The 19,613-nt window shown below is 40.7% G+C and overlaps 1 protein-coding gene across 3 annotated transcripts in view; it reads left to right on the top strand.

Annotated features, from left to right (window-relative positions):
* ect2 (epithelial cell transforming 2) overlaps window positions 1–19,613 on the top strand; it is a 97,837-nt gene that overhangs the window by 20,856 nt on the left and 57,368 nt on the right. For all 3 annotated transcript variants that reach the window (XM_089000095.1, XM_089000093.1, XM_089000094.1), the window contains exons 4-8: window positions 2,766–2,858; window positions 4,487–4,669; window positions 5,866–5,955; window positions 6,450–6,557; window positions 15,956–16,029. In XM_089000095.1, coding sequence (XP_088856221.1) covers window positions 2,766–2,858; window positions 4,487–4,669; window positions 5,866–5,955; window positions 6,450–6,557; window positions 15,956–16,029 — 548 coding nt within the window. The remainder of the gene's footprint in view (window positions 1–2,765; window positions 2,859–4,486; window positions 4,670–5,865; window positions 5,956–6,449; window positions 6,558–15,955; window positions 16,030–19,613) is intronic.

The raw sequence follows: 19,613 nt of genomic DNA, 5'->3' as shown, positions 1-19,613 counted from the left end.
GCCTAGAGTCATCAGAAGTTGTGCGCTATTCTCGAACCTGAACGCACCCCAAGTCATGGATGACAAATAAACAGAGCGGAGTAAACATGTACGGCTGGTAGTTTCTTCAATTTATTCAAAGTAACGCACCACATTTGAACTGAGGCTGAACACGAGCCTGTGGTGTTTATTCTCCGGTCCCATAATAGTAAAATTATCTGCAAAAAGCTCCTCGGAGACGATGGACGTGTGAATTCAGAGAGAGGAAAGTAGTGCCGGCTGGAGCACTGTTCGGTCGTGTGCTTCCGCCGAAGATCCTCGGGTCCCTGCTGGCGGCTCGAGATTAGCCTGGGCAGCCCGCTCCCGGGCCCTGTCTCGCATCCGGTTGTCCAGCTGCAGCGTGAGGGAGATCAGCTCGCGAAGGCTGGAGCACTCGTCGCGGGTAGCCAGCTCGTCTTTCAACGCCGCGCTGAGCCCGCGCCGAAACATCCCTCGCAGCGCACGGTCGTCGTACCCGCTGGCGGCAGCCAGGACGCGGAAGGCGACGGAATACTCCGCCGCCGATCGGCTACCCTGCTGGCAGATCCACAGCTGGGACTCCGCTGCCTGCCCACTCACCGGGAGATGGAAAACCTGCCGTAACTCGGCGGCGAAGTCCGGGAAGGAGGCTCGGAGCTCCGGCCGAGATTCCCAGACGGCCAACGCCCAAGCGGCTGCGGGTCCGGCAAGCAGGCTGGTGACGTAAGCCACTTTGGCCGCGTCCGTGGTGTATACGGAGGGTTGCTGGTCGAAAACTATGGAGCACTGCAGCAGGAATTGCGCGCAGCGCCCGGGCTCCCCTCCGTAACGGGCGGGATGTGGGATGTTGGGTTCGCGGCTCAAAGTTTGGGGAGGGACGGCCCCCGCGACGAAGGCGCCGCTGGCCTCAAGTCTATCTACCCGTTGGGCTAACCGGGTGATGTCGCGGCGGATCTCCGCGATGGCGGGCACCACTTGGCCGAGCTGCTCCGCCTGCTGAGCGAGGACGGAGAAGATTCGGTTACTGTCCGCAGGATCCATGTTGGTCGGAAGATTCTGTCACGTTCCGGCGGCGACAGTGGCAGCTGGCGAGCAGGAACGTGTGGTATAGGCGGTGGATCGTAGAGCAGGACAGAGGCGTGGGTACCGGCAAAGGATTTATTAACATAAAGCGCGGGTCCGAAAATACGCGGACCCGGTAAAAACTCGTGAAACAAACTCAAAATGACAACTGACAATGTTAGTGGGTGAGTGGCGGCAATCCACCCAACCACACTAACCAAGAAAATAAAGTGGCACACGGGGGTGCAAAACAACCTACGACGCGGTGCAAACAACAAACGCGTTCGTGGCTAAAATCATTCCTCGGGCGAAGCAAATAATGTACTGGCAAACAAGTTCCACGTACTAGCTTGGCATAAGTATCTTCCGACGCCTTGTTACTCATCCAGTTATGAATACGATTCAAATAGTTCTGAAGAGGAAAGCATAAATGTTTGCAATTGATTAAAGAAGTCCTTCCATATCAATTTGAGCCATCTGGACTCCAAAGTAGCGTCCCAGAAAATGCACAAGATGGCGCACACACTCTGTTGGAAATGGGCTGATTTGTCAGCTGGGAATTTGTGTCAGCTTAACACCTTCTTTATGACTTTTACCGCAATTGGTAGTCTGGGTGTTACACACGATTCACCATTGTGTTATTTATGTAGTTTTCCTTCTAATTTCGCGATCAACACGGTGTTTTCAGATGAAAGAAAGTGCCCAAAATGCATTTGGTGTCGCCTTGTCGGTCAGTTGCGTTCCGAATGTGACGTAACGTCAGGATGGTCATCAACTCGAAAACAATACTTCCTGAATATTCAGTGAGAGTCTTAAAACATAAAGTATAGCTGTATGCCGTGGAATCTTTGTAAAATGCGCTCAGTAGAAGTCATTTGAAGTGATTTAACAAATTATGGACGCAACTTGTCCGGAGGTGTCGGTTGTCCTTTAAGGTTATTTTGTGTTAACAAATATCGAAGTGCCCAATGATGCATCATTTGATAGATAATGGTAGTTTTGAATATTTGACTTTTGGTAGATGGATACATTGTGAGATTTTTTTAATCAATAAATAATAATAACTCATTTAAATCTGAGTAAAAATACTCGTGATTACCCATATATGAAGTTGCTTTGAAAACTCAGTTGGAGCTACAGTTTTCGGTTCAAAGGCTATATTTGCAGAATATTCCGGACATGCATGATATACAGACAAAGGCTGTATGATCACGAGTGTGTCCACAACATGGACACACAACTTATTTATTTAATCAAAAGGGCGTTATCAAGACTATGGCGCAACATCGAGGCGGCATTCTCCCAAAAGAATTCTTAGCTTTTATCGGTCTCCACAAAGTCTCCAGTAAGCAGTGTATCAAAGTTCACAGATGGCTCCAAGAATGCACTTCTTTCACTCTGTGTATAAGAATGTTATACAGGCTAGACTAAATATGGCGGAAGACATACATCATGACATTATTTTATTGACATATTGTTGAGGAAAGCAAAATACCATGGCAGAGGCTTTACTAAACAAATTATAATCAGAAATAATCCTTCAGCGTCATCACATCTAACGAGGCATCATTTTGAAAACCTTCCGCCTTTTCCAAATCATCAAATTAATACATTATGGGCCATAAACATTCTGCAAATTATGTTTTCATTTCCTGATCTTTGATATCCATTTGTCTCCGTTCTCTTTTGTTTTATTTGTTTAACAGGCTGTAAGAATAATGGAGGTACCTGTGGTAAGGATAAGAGGAGCTGAATCATGTCCAGAAGAGAAAATAATGATCAAGTCCATTGTCAATATGGTACGTTCTGATTTTTTTTCTTTCTTTTTTTTTTTTTTTCATCAAAGGTGTTGCATGAGAACTCATTCACACTGATGAGACCGGTTACTAAATTTGCCCACACCAAAATTGTTAAAATAATGTTCATATTGACATAATGACATGTAAGTCTTTCATTTATTCTACACCTACACAATTCTACATGATATTGTACTTCATTGGCTATATAATGAAAATTATATAGCTTATAGCTATAAATTATTGTTATATTTTATTCATCAGTTTTTCATGCTGGGAGTCCTTACATGTACACATGTACACACAGACAGTGGCCACTGTCTGTAAGTAATCTGTTGTAAATTATTATTTTTTTAATTACAAGAATTCATCGATGAGAAGGTTTCTTTAGCCGTCATCTGTACTTTTTTGAAGGTGTCTGACGAAGTCCCCTGGATAGGAGGCGAAACGTCCGACACCTTCAAAAAAGTACAGATGACGGCTGAAGAAACCTTCTCATCGATGGACCACTCCTGTACGACTGAGAGCTTACACAGACGTACAAGAATTCATGGCTTTCATCAAATTTCACATCTCACTCCTAATTCACCATTGAATCCCAATATATTTTTCAAATTGGCACGTGAACAATGTTCTCATTTGAAATTCATAGCATTCAGCTCGTTCCATTTCCCCTGAGAAGGATTTTCGCCCCCCCCCTCTAATTTTACTTTACATTTTCTACAATAATATTCATAGATTTTTACCTCCAAAATTGACCTAATATGCTCATATATTTTTAATTTTGGAGTACACTGTATGGAACCTGGTGATCAATCGATTTGTTATCCCATCCGCCTCACTGTGAAGGGTTCGATACCACCTGGTTTCCTGTGTGGAGTTTGCATGTTCTCCCTGTGGTTATGTTGGTTTTCTCCGCGTCCTCCGGTTTCGTCCCACATTTTAAAAAACATGCACGGCAGGTTATTGGAACACTTCAAATTGGTCCTTAATTGCGACTAAGTCTTTATGTACCCTGCAATTGGCTGGCAACCAATTAATGGTCTCTCCGCTTCGTGCCTGAATGCGGCAGGCATAGGTTTCAGCATGCCCACGACCCTCAAGAGGATAAGCAGATGAGAAAATAGATGGATGAATGTAACCACCAAGACCTACAAAAAAGTCTGTTGGATAATTTCCCACTAAGACATATTTTGATTTTTCTTTCACATTTTTACTAATTTATTTACTTTTTATTGGATATCATTTTAAAATCTGCTCAGATTTTTTTATGATTGTCTTCAAACAGGGATTTCTCATCCATATATGACCAGAAAGTTTGTTTATCATGAACATAATTACAAAAGCATTGCTCTCTAATTTTATTTCTGTGTTACACATTTAAACTTTCTTTGAATTGTGGTTTGTTTTGACTCAATGCGTATCAGCAAGAAAAAAAGGATTCACTCATTGAGATTAATTATTGAATAAATGCAGTCAAGGTGAGGCTGTGCACCACTCTGTGATTATCTTCTCACATTAAAAAGCATATGCACATATGTCAATAATACTTCATATTTTGTCTTGGATGTGGTTTAATTTAATAGTTTTTTTTTCTTCCATTATCTGCCGGTTTCTTTTTTCATCCACAGGAAATCAATACTCCTTTCAGAATAACCGACAACATCCAAGACTTCGGTGATGAAGAGAACACAGACTTTGAGACGGTTTTTGTCCTGACTGACTTTAAATCTCCATATTACCATGATCTCTATCAGCATGATAACAGGATTATAGGGCCTCCTGTTGTGTTGCGCTGTGTTTTAAAGAACGAGGTAAGATGATCATGATGATTGCATTTAAATTATGTGTACATCAGTTTTTTTGCCTTACCTATTCTTATACAATACATTACATTGGATGAACACGCTAATTAAAGGACAACAGACACCATTTTTTGTTTCCTAACTGACATCAGAAAAAAAGTTTTATAGCATCTAAAATACCCAAACCACACAGGCTGATATTTTTAGTCAAATGCAAAACACCAATCAAAATGAGTTAGTGTCCAAAAACTACTTCAAAATGACCCCGGAGATGCCGAGTTTCAGAAGGTCCCGCTCCCTTGATCGTGACGTCACGCCAGGACGTCTTGCCTTGCTCTACAATCAAAACAATGGCTTCAGATTTGGAGAAGATGCTTTCTTGTTACTCATCCAGTTATGAATATGATTCAAATAGTTCTGAAGAGGAAAGCATAAATGTTTGCAATTGATTAAAGAAGTCCTCCCATATCAATTCGAGCCGTCAGGACTACAATGTAGCGTCCCAGAAAATGCACAAGATGGCGCCCAAGCTCCATTGGAAATGGGCTGATTTGTCTGCTGGGAATTTGTGTCAACTAGTATCAAATAGTAGTCTTGGTGCAACTCACAACGATTCACCATCCCGTTATTTGTGTTTTTCTTCTGATTTCGCCATCAACATGGATCAACACGAAGTTTTCAGACTAAACAAAGTACCCAAAATGCATTGTTCTTGGTCAGGGGCATTCCAGACGTGAAGTGACGTCAGGCATCATCATCAACTCGAAAACAACACTTCCTGAATATTCAGCGTGAGTCTTAAAACGTGAAATATAGCTATATGCCGTGGAATCTGTAAAATACGCTCAGTAGAAGTCATTTGAAGAGATTTTACAAATTATGGACACAACTTGTGGCATCGGTTTTCCTTTAAGCATTACCGACAAATGGGGAAAAACTTCGAATAAACGAAATAATTGAATCAGAGATTAAAAGTGATGCAAAATATAATCAAGTCACAAACCTCCATAATTATGAAATAGCCTCACTTGGAGTAAAATCAGTTTTGATTCAGAAGATTTGAGTGCATTAAATTGAACCAAATCGAATCTTTACAAATACTGTATCTTGAGGTACAAATATGGTGTATTGGGAACATGTTAGCTGAACTAGGAATCTTTATTCAATCATATTCATTTTAATGTATCTTATTATTTTTTATACAGCCACTACCATTTTCGTGTCGGCCTCTGTACTCCACCACAATGCTGAACCTATCGTTGTGTTTCACTGGATTTAGGAATAAAGTAGAGATGGTAAGTTAATTCCTTGATACCCTTCATCAATTTTAAATTGTAATGTACAATGATACCTCCAGTTTCAAAATTGACGTGTTTCCATGTAAACACCTGAATCCGTTCCAAGGCCCCCAAAATTCAGACACGTGTTCTAGATTATTGCTCAATAAATGAGGTTGTGCATCATGTAAAGTACAAAGAATAAAATAAAAATGCAAAATTGGTCGTTTAACTTTTAACTGCGTCCTAATAGTTTGCCCTCTTTAGTTAATCTTCTCTCAGAAGTGTTTGTTGCTTGCCGTTTTGTCAAATACGAAGCAATGGACATTTGCAATCGCCTGACTGGTTAATACATTTTCTGTGTGAGTCGCATTTATGTAAACGCAGCGAAAGGTTTTTAAACAACAAAAAACATATGTCTGACAATTCAAATGTATTGCATTGAACAGTTTAAAATTGGGATTGTGGGTGTTGTCTGCATTTACTGATATGTGGTTTGTTTGTTATTGTAGAAAAACTTGGTGAATCTGGTTCATCACATGGGAGGCATCATTCGGAAAGACTTCAGTACCAAAGTTACACACCTCATTGCCCACTCCACTCATGGGGAGAAATACAGGGTTTGTACATGCAAATCTTGATTTACTCTTCTCTTAAAAAGTTTTTACTATGACTACCGCGAACCCCCGTTATTTGCAGGGTTTTGGGACTGGACCTGCCCGTGTATAGCAAACAATCCGTTCGAATTGACACCCATTGAAATGCGCTGGGAATAAAAAAAATGTACTAGTATACCCAAAAATGTTTTCGAAGAATGTTCGTTCAAGATTCTGTGTAAAATGGGGAACTCCCTTTCAAAGACCCCCTAAACATACCAAAAAAAAGACGTAAAAAGATATGGAGTGAAGAAAAAGGTTTAAAGAAATTGCTGAGTAAACTAAAACACAGACAGTGAACCGTGAGTATGTGGGTGCCCAATGTATTAACACTTTGTCCACTTGGTATTGATAGATCGACCGTCATTCTAGAAGCACAATGTAGCTTTTTTACCATTCATCGTAGGGCAACCCATTTTATAATTTGACGATAACTCAAATACACCTTTCCCATTCAGTAGCGAACATTTTTTCAAAAGCAGAAAATGCTGCATTCCAATCAACATGTGTTAGTCTTTGCTCAAGGTTGCAAATGATTATCTGTACTTTCTTGTTGCAAAGAAATTTTTAACATGTTCAAAATGTGACAAGAAAAATCACTGAAACCTGACAAACTTTGACGTGTCACATGCATTTTTTTACTGTGGCCAACAACCACAATTGTTCACTCCTCAGTTTGGAGTGGAGTTAAAGTACATAGTGTAAAAGATTCTCTCCTGAAATCGTTGTTGATTTTCACAGCCACACTAAGATACCACAAAATGGTCGAAATCAGTGGCGGTCCGTGCATTTCACACCAAGGCCTTCAGTGAAGTCCTGCTTAGCCCGACTTGAACAAATATCCCTCGTAATACCATAATTTATGACATAACGGCTGGAGATATCACTTACAAAAGCACACGCACGCAGTACTGGGCGTAGCATCACCTTAATCGTCTACAACACAGGCTATTTTCCGGAGCAATTACACATCAATAAATTTGCATCAGCAATTAGAACATGTCACTTTCCGTGATACTGCAAACACTTAAAAATAAAAGGAAATTTAAAATCATTTGTCCACAAAGTTTTATGATGTCCGCTCATAGCTCAAAGATACCGCTCATAGTTGCTCGAATGGAAATGGCGGACAAACCCTTTCCCCACCTGGGACAGGTTAGCTAGCTTGGGGGTCGACCGGCCTCCTCTCACAAGGTTTAGCTTCTCCTGAAAGGTCCGTCTTGAGAATGGCCTTGCGAGTATATCTGCTACCAAATCTGAGTTGTCCTCTCCTTCAGCCATTGTGGGTTAAAAAAGCGAGTAGATATACTTGGTTTTTCTGCTAAAGTTTCTGGGTCTGATCTGTTGTCAGCTTGGTTGATTTGCATAGCGCTGCCTCCGCTGAGGCCTGAGGTAAAGTGAGTATCCAATCACAGGACGCGTACGTCATGTTCAACGCGAGGCCCTCTAGCTGGCCTTACTGTGCCAACTCGTGATCTGATTGGCTATCGCAACTGTATATCAACTACATGTGCCCGTTCATGTACAGCGCACAGACACCCTCACTGTTGATTTTGAAGGCGTCGGTCAGATTTCATCATAGAAATAGATAGGGAGAGACGAGGTTGATGGCAAACCCGGAAGTGACGGCACGAGTTGTAGCGTCCATAGTAACGTGGCTTGGTTTGGCATAGAAATAAGATAGTTTTGAGCGTATTTAGGTCTATTTAACGTATGGATGCTGTAAAAAGGAACAACAGTTGGGGGCCGCAATGTTTCGCTTACGGATGCTTCAACTACAAGCTGAAAAACAAAGGAATTTCGTTCTTCAAGTGAGTGAAAATGAAATTTCTATAAAAAGAAAAAAAATAATAATTCGTTTTGCGATGTTTTAGCGACTAATTTTCGTCCTGTTTTCGATCTTCGACCGTGTATAAGTACGTTCTAGCTGTTCTTCATTAGTATGAAATTTAATTGGCTCTGCCTCCTCAAGCATGTAACTAATTCAACACTAAATTTGAACTGCAGGGGTGTGCGTTTCACTAAACATTGCTAACTTAGCAATATTGCTAATATATTGCTAAGTTCATTGTTAACGCTAAAAACGTGTCTCACTAAACATCATTTAGCAATATTGTTAATGCTTAGCAATATTGCTAAATAGCAAAGTTTAGTGAAACGCGCCCCAGGTTAGCCGACTCTGCTCATACAACATACTAATAATTACTTCTTGATCTTTTTGATCCGTTGTAGATTTCACACATATATACACTATATACAGTGTTACGTAATCCTCTACAATTTCTGATTTAGTCCAATTCCGATCACCAATTAAGTATGATCATTCTTTATGAATGTTATTTTTTTCACGTTTGAAGATTGGTTACAATCACACTCAAAAGATAATTATACTATGTATTTGAATTTTCAATCTTAAAGAGCTGTCATTTCTATTATTCATAACATTTTTAGACTCTGAATAAATATACATCAATAGTGGTGTATTTAATTGCAATTGTATGTTTTGGATTATGAAAAAATTATAATCCAAAGCATATCTGATCTTGAAAGTTGAGGTTTTTGGACTTGTCCGACTTCACATCGCGCCGAAAGACGACGTGAGAGTGAAGTAGTTGTCTTCTAAAACATATTTAGCCACAAAGTATTAGAATTTCGTCGAATACCGGAAGAAAATCGACGAAAAACGAGCAAAAATTATTCATATGGTACTGTGTCAGAGGCTACAACTCGTGACGTCACTGATGACGTCACGACCTGGTGACCGCGGGCGCAATGCTATTGCCTCCTTTGGGCACTTCTAAACCTATCTATTTCTATGGATTTCATACAGCCTGGCGACACAAACTAGCTTAATTCTGATTGGATTAAAAACTCTGACCTAAAACTACAACACTGACCAAATGGATATAATATAACATCAAGAAAACAGTATGTAGAATAATTATATAAATATTTAGAAAAAAAACTTTTTTAATGAAATTGACTTTTATTATAATTATGACAATGATGTCTGATTATGTTAGGCCAGCAGAGAAGGCCTTGCTGGCCCTGACGGCCCACCACTGGTCAAAATATAGGATTTGGGGGGTTTGATGCAAGTTTAGAACCCTTGTTTGCTGAGCTGATGGTTGCTCATTCTCGAAACTTGGCGGAGCAATGACAGTGTTGTTGAGCACACAGTGCTGTTGATGCCTCTGATTAGTCATGGGCTGCATAGAAGCTAGGACGTTTAAATAAAGTGTTCAGTAATTGCTGGTGCCGTATCCAGTGTAACTTCAGGACAGGGATGATGTATGAGATAACAACGATCACAGTAGGTTAGAGCCACATAAATTATCAACATTGTCCAATTGGAAAGATATTGAATAATTGTGAAAATAGGCAACTTTCAAAGTTATAGATGGTCACCATGATCTTGAACTTCCAAAAGGGCATCCTTATCATGAGTAATTAAATAAACTCAAGCAATGTGCACTTTCATTCGCATCTCACCCGGGTTGCAACAACTGATTCATACAAATGTTCAAAAATATTCCCCAAAAAATTTTGATTAGTTTTGTCATGCGATTATTACCAAAGTTACTTCATGTGGCCGTATGACATCACTCTTCTGCACTGCTGCCGTAGACTACAGAAAGCAGTGAATGCTTTGGCACCCAGGTCCTGGTCTCATTAGAGATCTCTTTCAAAAGCAAGTGCTCGTGTCTGTTCAAAAGTACATTTTTATGCTGATGCCAACCAAACAAATTTGCTGTCACCATTTTTAAGTCAATGTGACAGCGTAACAAAGTTATTGTGAAAAATTAACATTTAATTGTCTTTGAGAAATTTTATATTCTAGGAAGTTTCTATGGGTTAATACAGTGATACCTTGTGTCACGGTTTGCGAGGTGGTGATGGCGGGTGCGGATCCCAAAAAGCAGGCAGCAGTGAGCAGGAGGTTGTTTGACAAATTGTATTAAAATAAAGGTCAGCAGGAACAAAATGTAAAACATCAAAATCATCTGAATGGAAAAAATACAAAGTAGCAAAAGAAGACCAAAAGTAAAAGTCCGCCAAGGTTAAACAAACACATACACAATGCATGCAGCAAAAAAGCAGCAAACAATGAACCGACACCGGATGCTCGTGCCGGGTGTCCTTTTAAGTGTCAGTGATTAAACGACCAGCACCTGCGAGGCTGCAGGCAGGGCTGACGTCGCTACCCCCGGTCGTCGCCAATCTGATCGGGACGACCAGCACCTGTGCAGGTGCAGGCGGGGCCGACAGCGCCCCCCGTTGGTCGCCAACCAGATCATGACACCTTGGCTTACGAACTTAATTGGTTCCCAGACAGAGTGTGTAAGGCGAGAAGTGTGTATCCCAAAAATTAATTTCCCATAAGAAACCATTAAAATGAGAATAATCTGTTCCCAGGTTCCCATGAAACATAATTTCCTATTTTCTAATTTTCTCAGCCTTAAAACTACACAAAATATACCTTATTTTATGTATAATAAATGTGCTATGGTATTATAATTAAAGAAACAAACTGTACTGTGTAATAAAGTCGTTTTATTTACCTTTGTGATGGTCGTTGATGGCTTGATGGAATGGAGTGGCCGGTTTCATAAGCATTAATCACTTGATGAGGAACGTAGCCTTCTTCTTTCACCATCTTGAGGATCCCTTGTAGGTGCTTTCTCTGCGATAATTTTATCTAGTTCCTCATCAATTGTGTTCTGTTTAGCTGGGTTGATAGCTTTTTGCATCAAGTGTACAGATGGCTTGTGTGGGTTATTTGTCGAGCCTGATTGATTGGATATTTTAACCTTGCAGTCTACAACTGTCTGCGTAAGCTCTCAGTCGTACAGGAGTGGTCCATCAATTGCAGTCTACACTATGCTTTTGATCCATCAAAGTTGAACCGAGTCCAAATTTCACTGTTTTCTATCCATTTTCTCACCATTTCACTTTTTTTTCCACTTTTGTTTTTTTGTTTCAAGCTCTGTCGTCTCCCTTTCATGTGTATGTGTTTTCTCTCTCTCTGTCATCTGCCTGTCTCTTTAATGTTTAATCCCGCCCCTCACTGCTGCGTTCTTGACCAATCACGTGGCTTTAACCGAAGACGCCATTTTGTTTTTGGGAGAACGGCCTCACTCTCTGTCTGTATCCCCCACCCCCTCACTGCTGCGTTCTTGACCAATCACGTGGCTTTAACCAAAGACTGGGGGCGGGGAATAGAGGACAAAACAGTCGGCCACCATTTTCTTGTTAGGAGAACGGGCTCGTTCGCGAACGACACATTACTTTTTGTGGCAGCTCCGTGTATATCCCGAAAAATAGTTCGTATGCCAAGGTAAAATTTTCATAAATGTAACGTTTGTCAACCGAAAAGTGAGTAAGCCAAGGAGTTTGTAAACCGTGATATCACTATTTGTTTAACCAGTATAAATATTTTCACCAGAGATTAATAATTTAATAGGAGTGGTTCTCAGAAAGTATTTCCTTACAATTAAAAAAAAAAAATCATATTTCCCAATCTGTTGTAGAATAAACACGACTTTGAAGAAAGAAAAAAAGTCAATGTAGTACAGTAAAGTCTCGTTATATCGATATCGGATATATCGATAGTCCCGGTTATATCGATACTATTTCTATGCACGCACTGAGAAAATTACATGCAAACAGGGTCGGATATATCGATAGTCCCGGTTATATCGATATTTTTTCGGACTCCCTTGAATATCGATATAACGAGACTTTACTGTATTTTAAATTGAACCCATTGAACTTCTGCTTCAATTTATGAAAGACCCCCAGTGAAAAGATACAAGATACAGTAAATTAAGTGTCACATAACGTTTTTACAGTGTGGGACACGATTAAATAGTATTGCCTTGAGTTGACTCTGTTAACATATTGGGAAGAACTATATTTCCAACTAATATTTATATTTTTTTCCATAACGATTCAGCCTTAATTCATTAGAAAGGGTAAAAAAATATTGACGGTCCAAGTTGGTCACCATTTGAGCATGTGGCAAGTGCAGGGATGGGCAAACTTTTTGACTCGCGGGCCGCATTGGGTTGTAAAATTTGACAGAGGGGCCGGGCCAGGAGCATTTGGAGGGAGTGTTTGGGCCGGAAATACTCTGAACAAGTTATGTCCATAATTTATAAAATCACTTCAAATGACTTCGACTGAGCGTATTTACAAAGATTCCACAGCATATAGCTATAGTTTACGTTTTAAGACTTGCGCTGAATATTCATGAACTCTTGTTTTCGAGTTCATGACGATCCCCATGTGACGTCACGTTTGGACCGCCCCTGACCGAGAAAGCGACATCCAATGCATTTTGGGTACTTTGTTTGGTCTGAAAACTTCGTATTGATCCGTGTTGATGGTGAAATTAGAAGGAAAACACATAAATAACGCCATGGTGAATCGTTGTGTGTTGCACCAAGACAACTATTTGATATTTGCTGACACAAATTCCCAGCTGACAAATCAGCCCATTTCCAACAGAGCTCGGGCGCAATCTTCTGCATTTTCTGGGTGCTACATTGCTGTCATTGACGGCTCGAATTGATATGGGAGGACTCCTTGAATCAATTGCAAACATTTATGCTTTTCTCTTTAGAACTATTTGAATCATATTCATAACTGGATGAATAACAAGAAAACATCTTCTCCGAATCTGAAGCCATTGTTTTGATTCTCGATCAAAGGCAAGACGTCTTGGCGTGACGTCACGAACAGGGGGGTGGGACCTTCTGAAACTGACCATTTCCGGATTCATTTGAAGTCATTTTTATTGGTGTTTTTCATTTAACTAAAAATATCAGCCTGCCTGATTTGGGTATTTTAGATGCTATAAAACGTTTTTCTGATGTCAGTGGGAAACAAAAACAAAAAATGGTGCCGGTTGTCCTTTAAATGTAGTATGTACAAACCTCATAGCACAGTAAGAACACTACGACCCAATTTATTAACTGTCTTTCAAATGTGAAAAATATCCCTGATCAGTTAATAAATTTGTCTCAAGGAATATGGCGTTTACATACTATTTCGCAGATACTTGGAGGAGGAAATGGAAATAGATTAAAATAACATGCACTGTGATTTATCAAGATTGCGTGTTTTTAATAAGTTTCCATCGAAGGGGCAAAGTTAAAGAAATCAACATTCATTGAAAAATGGAATCACTTTCAAAATTCAAAACATATTATTACACAACGAAATATTCAAGCTCAATAATACCTACTTGTGTTAAATTCCGCCAAATCATAAATGGTTTGTCCTGAACGCGCGCTCAACAAACTCCTCACTGACACCCTCGCCTTCACGCGCAAACAATACACGTGTACCATCGCCGAGCACACAAACATAGACTACCTGCAGTTGAAATTTGCATACTCCTCACGGCAGCCAATCAGAAGCCTGCTTCTTTCTTCCGGACTTTCGCAAGCGTTATAAAGTCGTGCAATTGCATGTCATTTTCCAAAATAGATGCACAGAACCTCAGACCAGAAGAAAGATTCAAAAGAAGCTAACAACATATGTGACACTAAAAACGTAAATTTACATTAAACCGTGACTGTAAAGTGTACGTGAGACTTATGAAAGGGGCTTCGTGGCTCGTAGGAAGCAATGCAAACGTTGCATTGTGCACCACAATGACAATCGACTACTGCAGCAAAATCTACAGCCATGCACATTTACCGTAAATTAAGCTAGGTAGCATTTGTAGTAGGTCTATTCTTGATTTTAAAAAAACATTATACTTTGTTACAATGTTTTTTAATGTGATTAGTTGTCTCATTGTGCTTCAAGTTGTTAAAAATGGGGCAGGCAACTTTTCAGTTATCAGTTGTTCGCTAACTTTTTGTCATGAGTTTTAGACACTGTTTGTACTATAATTTGGGCAAATTCGGCGGGCCGGATTAAAAAGCCTAACGGGCCGTATGCGGCCCGCGGGCCGTAGTTTGCCCATTCCTGGGCTAGTGCATACTTCCCGAGAACCACCCAGATGTATGTGACACAGTTGGGGCAGCTTTTCAAAAATACCACAATTTGACCTTTGAATGCCGCTCCCAAACATGACCAGATGTTTTGAGCTGCCAGACCACATCAAAAATGTTAATTACCCATCAGGGAATCCAAAAGCACTTTCAAACATTTGTGTCCAGGATTTCGGCATGGGACCGACACTCGAAACCTCTATTAGTGCTAACCTCCTACTCTGTTGTACTTTTTTCAGCTGTTCAGATTCTTTTGGAGTCTGTTGCTGTAACCTGTATCATTAAAATTCAGTAGTCTGAATTTCCTCACCACAGGTGTCTACATAGTCAAATGCACTTATAAATAAAATGTATTATTATTATTATTATTATTATTATTATTATTATTATTATTATTCAAATGGTGAGTATAGTTTTTGCTTTTTTGAATGTTGCTGTGCCGAAGACCATTTTGTGTTCAGGAGCCTTTTACTGAGCAAGTTGCTTGTTCTGTAGCCACATAGAGACATAAGTCCTCTTGTGCCGAGCCCAAGCCCAGATAAATACAGAGGGTTGTGTCAGGAAGGGCATCCGACGTAAAAGCTTGGCCAAAACAAATATGCGGATCAAACTTCTAAAGATGGAGGACACTGATTTGCTGTGGTGACCCCTTGAAGGGAAAAGCCGAAAGGAAAAGAAGAGAGATTATTATTATTATGATGATTATTATTATTATTATTAATGCCGCCTGCCAGTAATTTTAATAGTCCATTTTAAGCAGACTGACAACATTTCTGAGCGTACAGTAGATCATCATCATATCCAAGAATATTTACTGGTAATTAAAATGCTATATTACAGGAGAGGCTGCCATGTTTAATCATTGACATAATCAATGATTTGACATTTTACCAACACATGACCACGAGTGATGTTAATTCAATCGTCGCAATAACTGGAATATAGCTAGCTTTATTGTCTATGTACGCGATAACTGCAGGAAAATGCTACAAGAACTTTTGGTGGTGGATTATGGCAATAGTGTACACTCAAAATTGCACATGCTCCAAGTGATCTTAGGATGACAAGAATGAAACTGGAAGATTCTTGGCCGGAGCTACAATGGTCTCTTTTGAACTTATCGCATGTTGTTGTATTTAACCTGATAAATGTATGTCCAATTTTGGATCTATGATTGAATTAAATCTTTAACTGCTTATTTTTACCCACCCATTCAACCTCACCGCTCTCAGCACCACAGCCCAATAGAAACGCTCCCCCACCAATGACAACCACCATTCACCAAGCGGTCACTTAAAATCAAGTGGTGAAATAAATAGACACAACCATTTATTCATATTTTGATTTCTTTTTTAGCTTGCTGTGTGTATGGGGACACCCATCCTCACCCCATCATGGATACACAAAGCTTGGGAAAGAAGAAATGATGAGTAAGTAATTATTGAGTAATTCTTAGAATATCTTGTTTTCTATCCTTTCACTCCCACCCAACCCCATCCCTCTTCAATTGCTGCTGTGGACTGCAAATTTCCCCATTGCGGGACGAATAAAGGTATTCTGATTCTGATTCTGATTCTGAAGTCTGCTATGGTCACTTTTTTCATAATAAACACACGGTGTTATGATATACAGTAAAGTCTCGTTATATCGATATCGGATATATCGATAGTCCCGGTTATATCGATACTATTTCTATGCACGCACGGAGAAAATTACATGCAAACAGGGTCGGATATATCGATAGTCCCGGTTATATCGATATTTTTTCGGACTCCCTTGAATATCGATATAACGAGACTTTACTGTATATAATTATTAAGCAAACATTTTATTGGAACATACCTGTTAATATTCTCATTCATCCAGATCATTTAATTCGCAAAATAATGAATTGATCACACATGGACTGGCCTGGTAGTTTTAGACCGTTTGCCCTTCATTGAAGCAGGCTTGGGTTCATGCATCAATGCTTAGATAGTACTCACTAGCATGGGTTGGTGGTGAAAGCTCAACTATTTACAGTCCCACTTTATAGAGTAGTACAACCAAGAATGTTGACATTCTTTTGGACTGCAGAACAGGAGATTTTAAGGCGACTGTTAGTTCCAGTGCGGCTTCAGACTGTAGCAACTCCTCCGTTAATATTCCATTCAGTTGTAAAAAAGGCAGGATTGGATTGGATTGGCCTTTATTAGTCTCACAGTGGAGAAATTTACATTTCACAGCAGCAAAGTGATGAAAGGAATGAAAGTAGAAAAACAAAATACATGAGCTGCTGGAAAGGCAGCCACTCTCGCGGCGCAAAAGTCAAAGGAACAAAAGAACAAAAAAAAAAAAACAACTGAATAACAATATGACAGCACAAAGACAAGATGACAAAACAAAGACACAGAGAGTCATTCATTCTTCAGAACTTCTTCAGGTGTTATTTGTTTGAAGCAAAATCAATGGGTTACATTGCAATGGAGAAGACATTGTATCGGGGTAGAATAGGTGAAAACCAGCTGCACTGTTTAGTTATGATTTTTCGAATATGACAATCGCTCTCGCAAAGCAGCACGATGGATGACTGGTTAGCACGTCTGCCGACTGGTTAGCATTTCCAAATTTTAGTGCAGAGATTCAGAGGGCCTTCCAAATTACAAATTAGCATGTTCTTCCTATGCAGGCATGGGTTTTCTTTGGTTTAAAGAGTTTGATGTTTCTCTTTATTTGTAAGTAGGTTCGTTGTCAGATCTTCTAGGCAGATGATGCGCAGAGCTTGATCGTGGAGTAGAGTCGAGCAAGTCGTGCTGTGAAACTCCGTGCGATGCGTCTGTCTGGGTCTGAGTCCGAGATGAGTCTGAATCTCCCTCTCCCACGACAGCTGCTTTTATACCATTTTCAAGCCTGTGATATGCGTCAGGGTGAGACGCACATCAAGGAGATCAAGGAATTGAAAGACATTAAAGCTTAAAGCTGCGGTGCGCACCGGTGACGCCACAGGTTCTCTGGTTTCATTCCAAAAACCTTTATGGTAGGTTGATTTGACCAGTGATATTCAACCACTGTGCCGCGCCACACCAGTGTGCCATGAGAGCTCGTCAAATGTAAAATGTTCTAAAATATTTATGAATCATTTTTTGCAAATATTATACCATTGTCTGGTGTCCGTGCTGTAACGACTGTGAGGATAATTCAGGGATGAGAATTTTCCGCCGATCGGCACTTTTCCGACTTTTTCAGACAAAGATGACCAGATAAAACTAAATATGTATTTTTGCTTTTTCGCTGTTCATTTTCCTGTTTTGGCTTGTGTTGGTCGAAAGCGCAATTTTGATTGGATGATACTGACGCCGGTTGGCGGAAAGCGCCATTTTGATTGGATGATATTGACTTAGGTGCCAGTGATGTCGAAACAGGTAAACACCCCTTTTTGAATAAGCTGACTAGGAAAAAGGATTCACTTTTGTTGAGGGAACAGTTTCTAATTTGATAGATTCCAATTTGTATATTTATACAGGTAACACCTGAGTTATGGCCGAGTTTCGTTCCGACAAAATGGTCGTAAGTCAAACGGTCGTAAATCGAAATGGATTCAAAATGGCTGACGCAAGGTTTATACAACAGGATGGATGTCAATCTGTTGTTTCTAAGCAACGTTTTCTATTGAATACTACAGTATTATATCGCAAAACGTTGACCGTTCATTTATAAATCGCATACCTTTAAGTGTCATTTTAATCATTTCATATTTCGTATTATCGATCTTTATTACTCTGTCGGCGCATATGCTTTCTGCTGACCCAAATGCGCATGGCTTCCCACGCATGCGAGTTGTCCAAAAATTGCTCTCCCTGCTAACGGAGAAGTCACACAACACACACGATCGGACTCAGGCGGACGCCGAAGCAAAAAAGTTGCCCTCTCCCTGGCCGTACCCCGGGCCAATGTGCGGCCTGACCCAGGGGCCGTCTGCAATGCAGACATGCCCAACCCGCCACCTCGCCGCGGAGCAGAACGAACTGCGTCAAAGCGGCGGAGACCGTGAGCCCGACGCGGCGTTTTCGTCGCGGTAATTCCACCGGCTTGTGCGCTGACCACCACAGACGCCGAGGCGTCAGTGGTGCCGATTGCTGTGTGATGAGTGACATGCTGTCATGTTGGAGAAAATTGTCATACGCGTTTCTTAAGAAAGTTATTTTGTGTCCTCATTTTGTGCAATGCTGCTCCAGCAAATAAACATCCTACTTGTTCAATATTGTCACGTTCGCGTTGACAGATGGGGGCGGGGCCACACCTCCTCCCTTCCACCACCTCCTTGATCAGGACAGCGGGTACGAAAACGGGACGCTGTCAACTTGTACTTGTAGTCTGTATTACCCTGGACTTTCTATATCTTCGGTGCACAGTCCGAGCCCCCCATCCCGTAAGCAGTATTGTGTGTCTCTTAATAAATCGTCCTGCACGGACCTCCGTCTCTGTCGCTTGCTTGGGGATCCAGACATTCAATTTCGCTCCGACGAGTCGGCTGCTCTCTGCCTCGTTCGGAACGTGACAGATCTAAACAAGAAGGACCATCTTGAGTCCTTATTCTACAAAATGCATCGCAAACACGCTGCGGAGTTCAACAGCGTTGCCTGCTGTAGTAGTAGCAGCCGTAGAATTAATCATTTGGTACCTTATGTCAGTTTATCGATGAGTGAAGTCTTTAGCGTGAAGTCTTACTTAGTAAGACTAGTTCGCTGACGAAGCCTCTTGGATAAGAAGCGAAACGTCCGACACCTTCAAAAACGTACAGATGACTGCTGAAGAAACCTTCTCATTGATGGACCACTCCTGTACAACTGAGAGCTTACACAGACTTATGTCAGTTTGCCATATTTTCCATTTGTAAGTAAAGAATCTAGAAAAGATATGAATATATTGGTAGAAGCATGCTGAGCTTTGAACTGCCAGACAGGAGACCAAGAGGAAGACCAAAGTGGAGGTTTGTGGATGTTATGAGAGAGGACATGAAGGTATCTGGTGTGAG

Source organism: Hippocampus bargibanti, linkage group LG07 (genome assembly GCF_051943395.1).
Source record: "Hippocampus bargibanti isolate YZ-2025 linkage group LG07, ASM5194339v1, whole genome shotgun sequence".
In the NCBI taxonomy this organism is placed as follows: domain Eukaryota; kingdom Metazoa; phylum Chordata; class Actinopteri; order Syngnathiformes; family Syngnathidae; genus Hippocampus; species Hippocampus bargibanti.
Note: the sequence above shows the minus strand (reverse complement) of the source record. Positions and strands in the feature narration are given on the sequence as shown.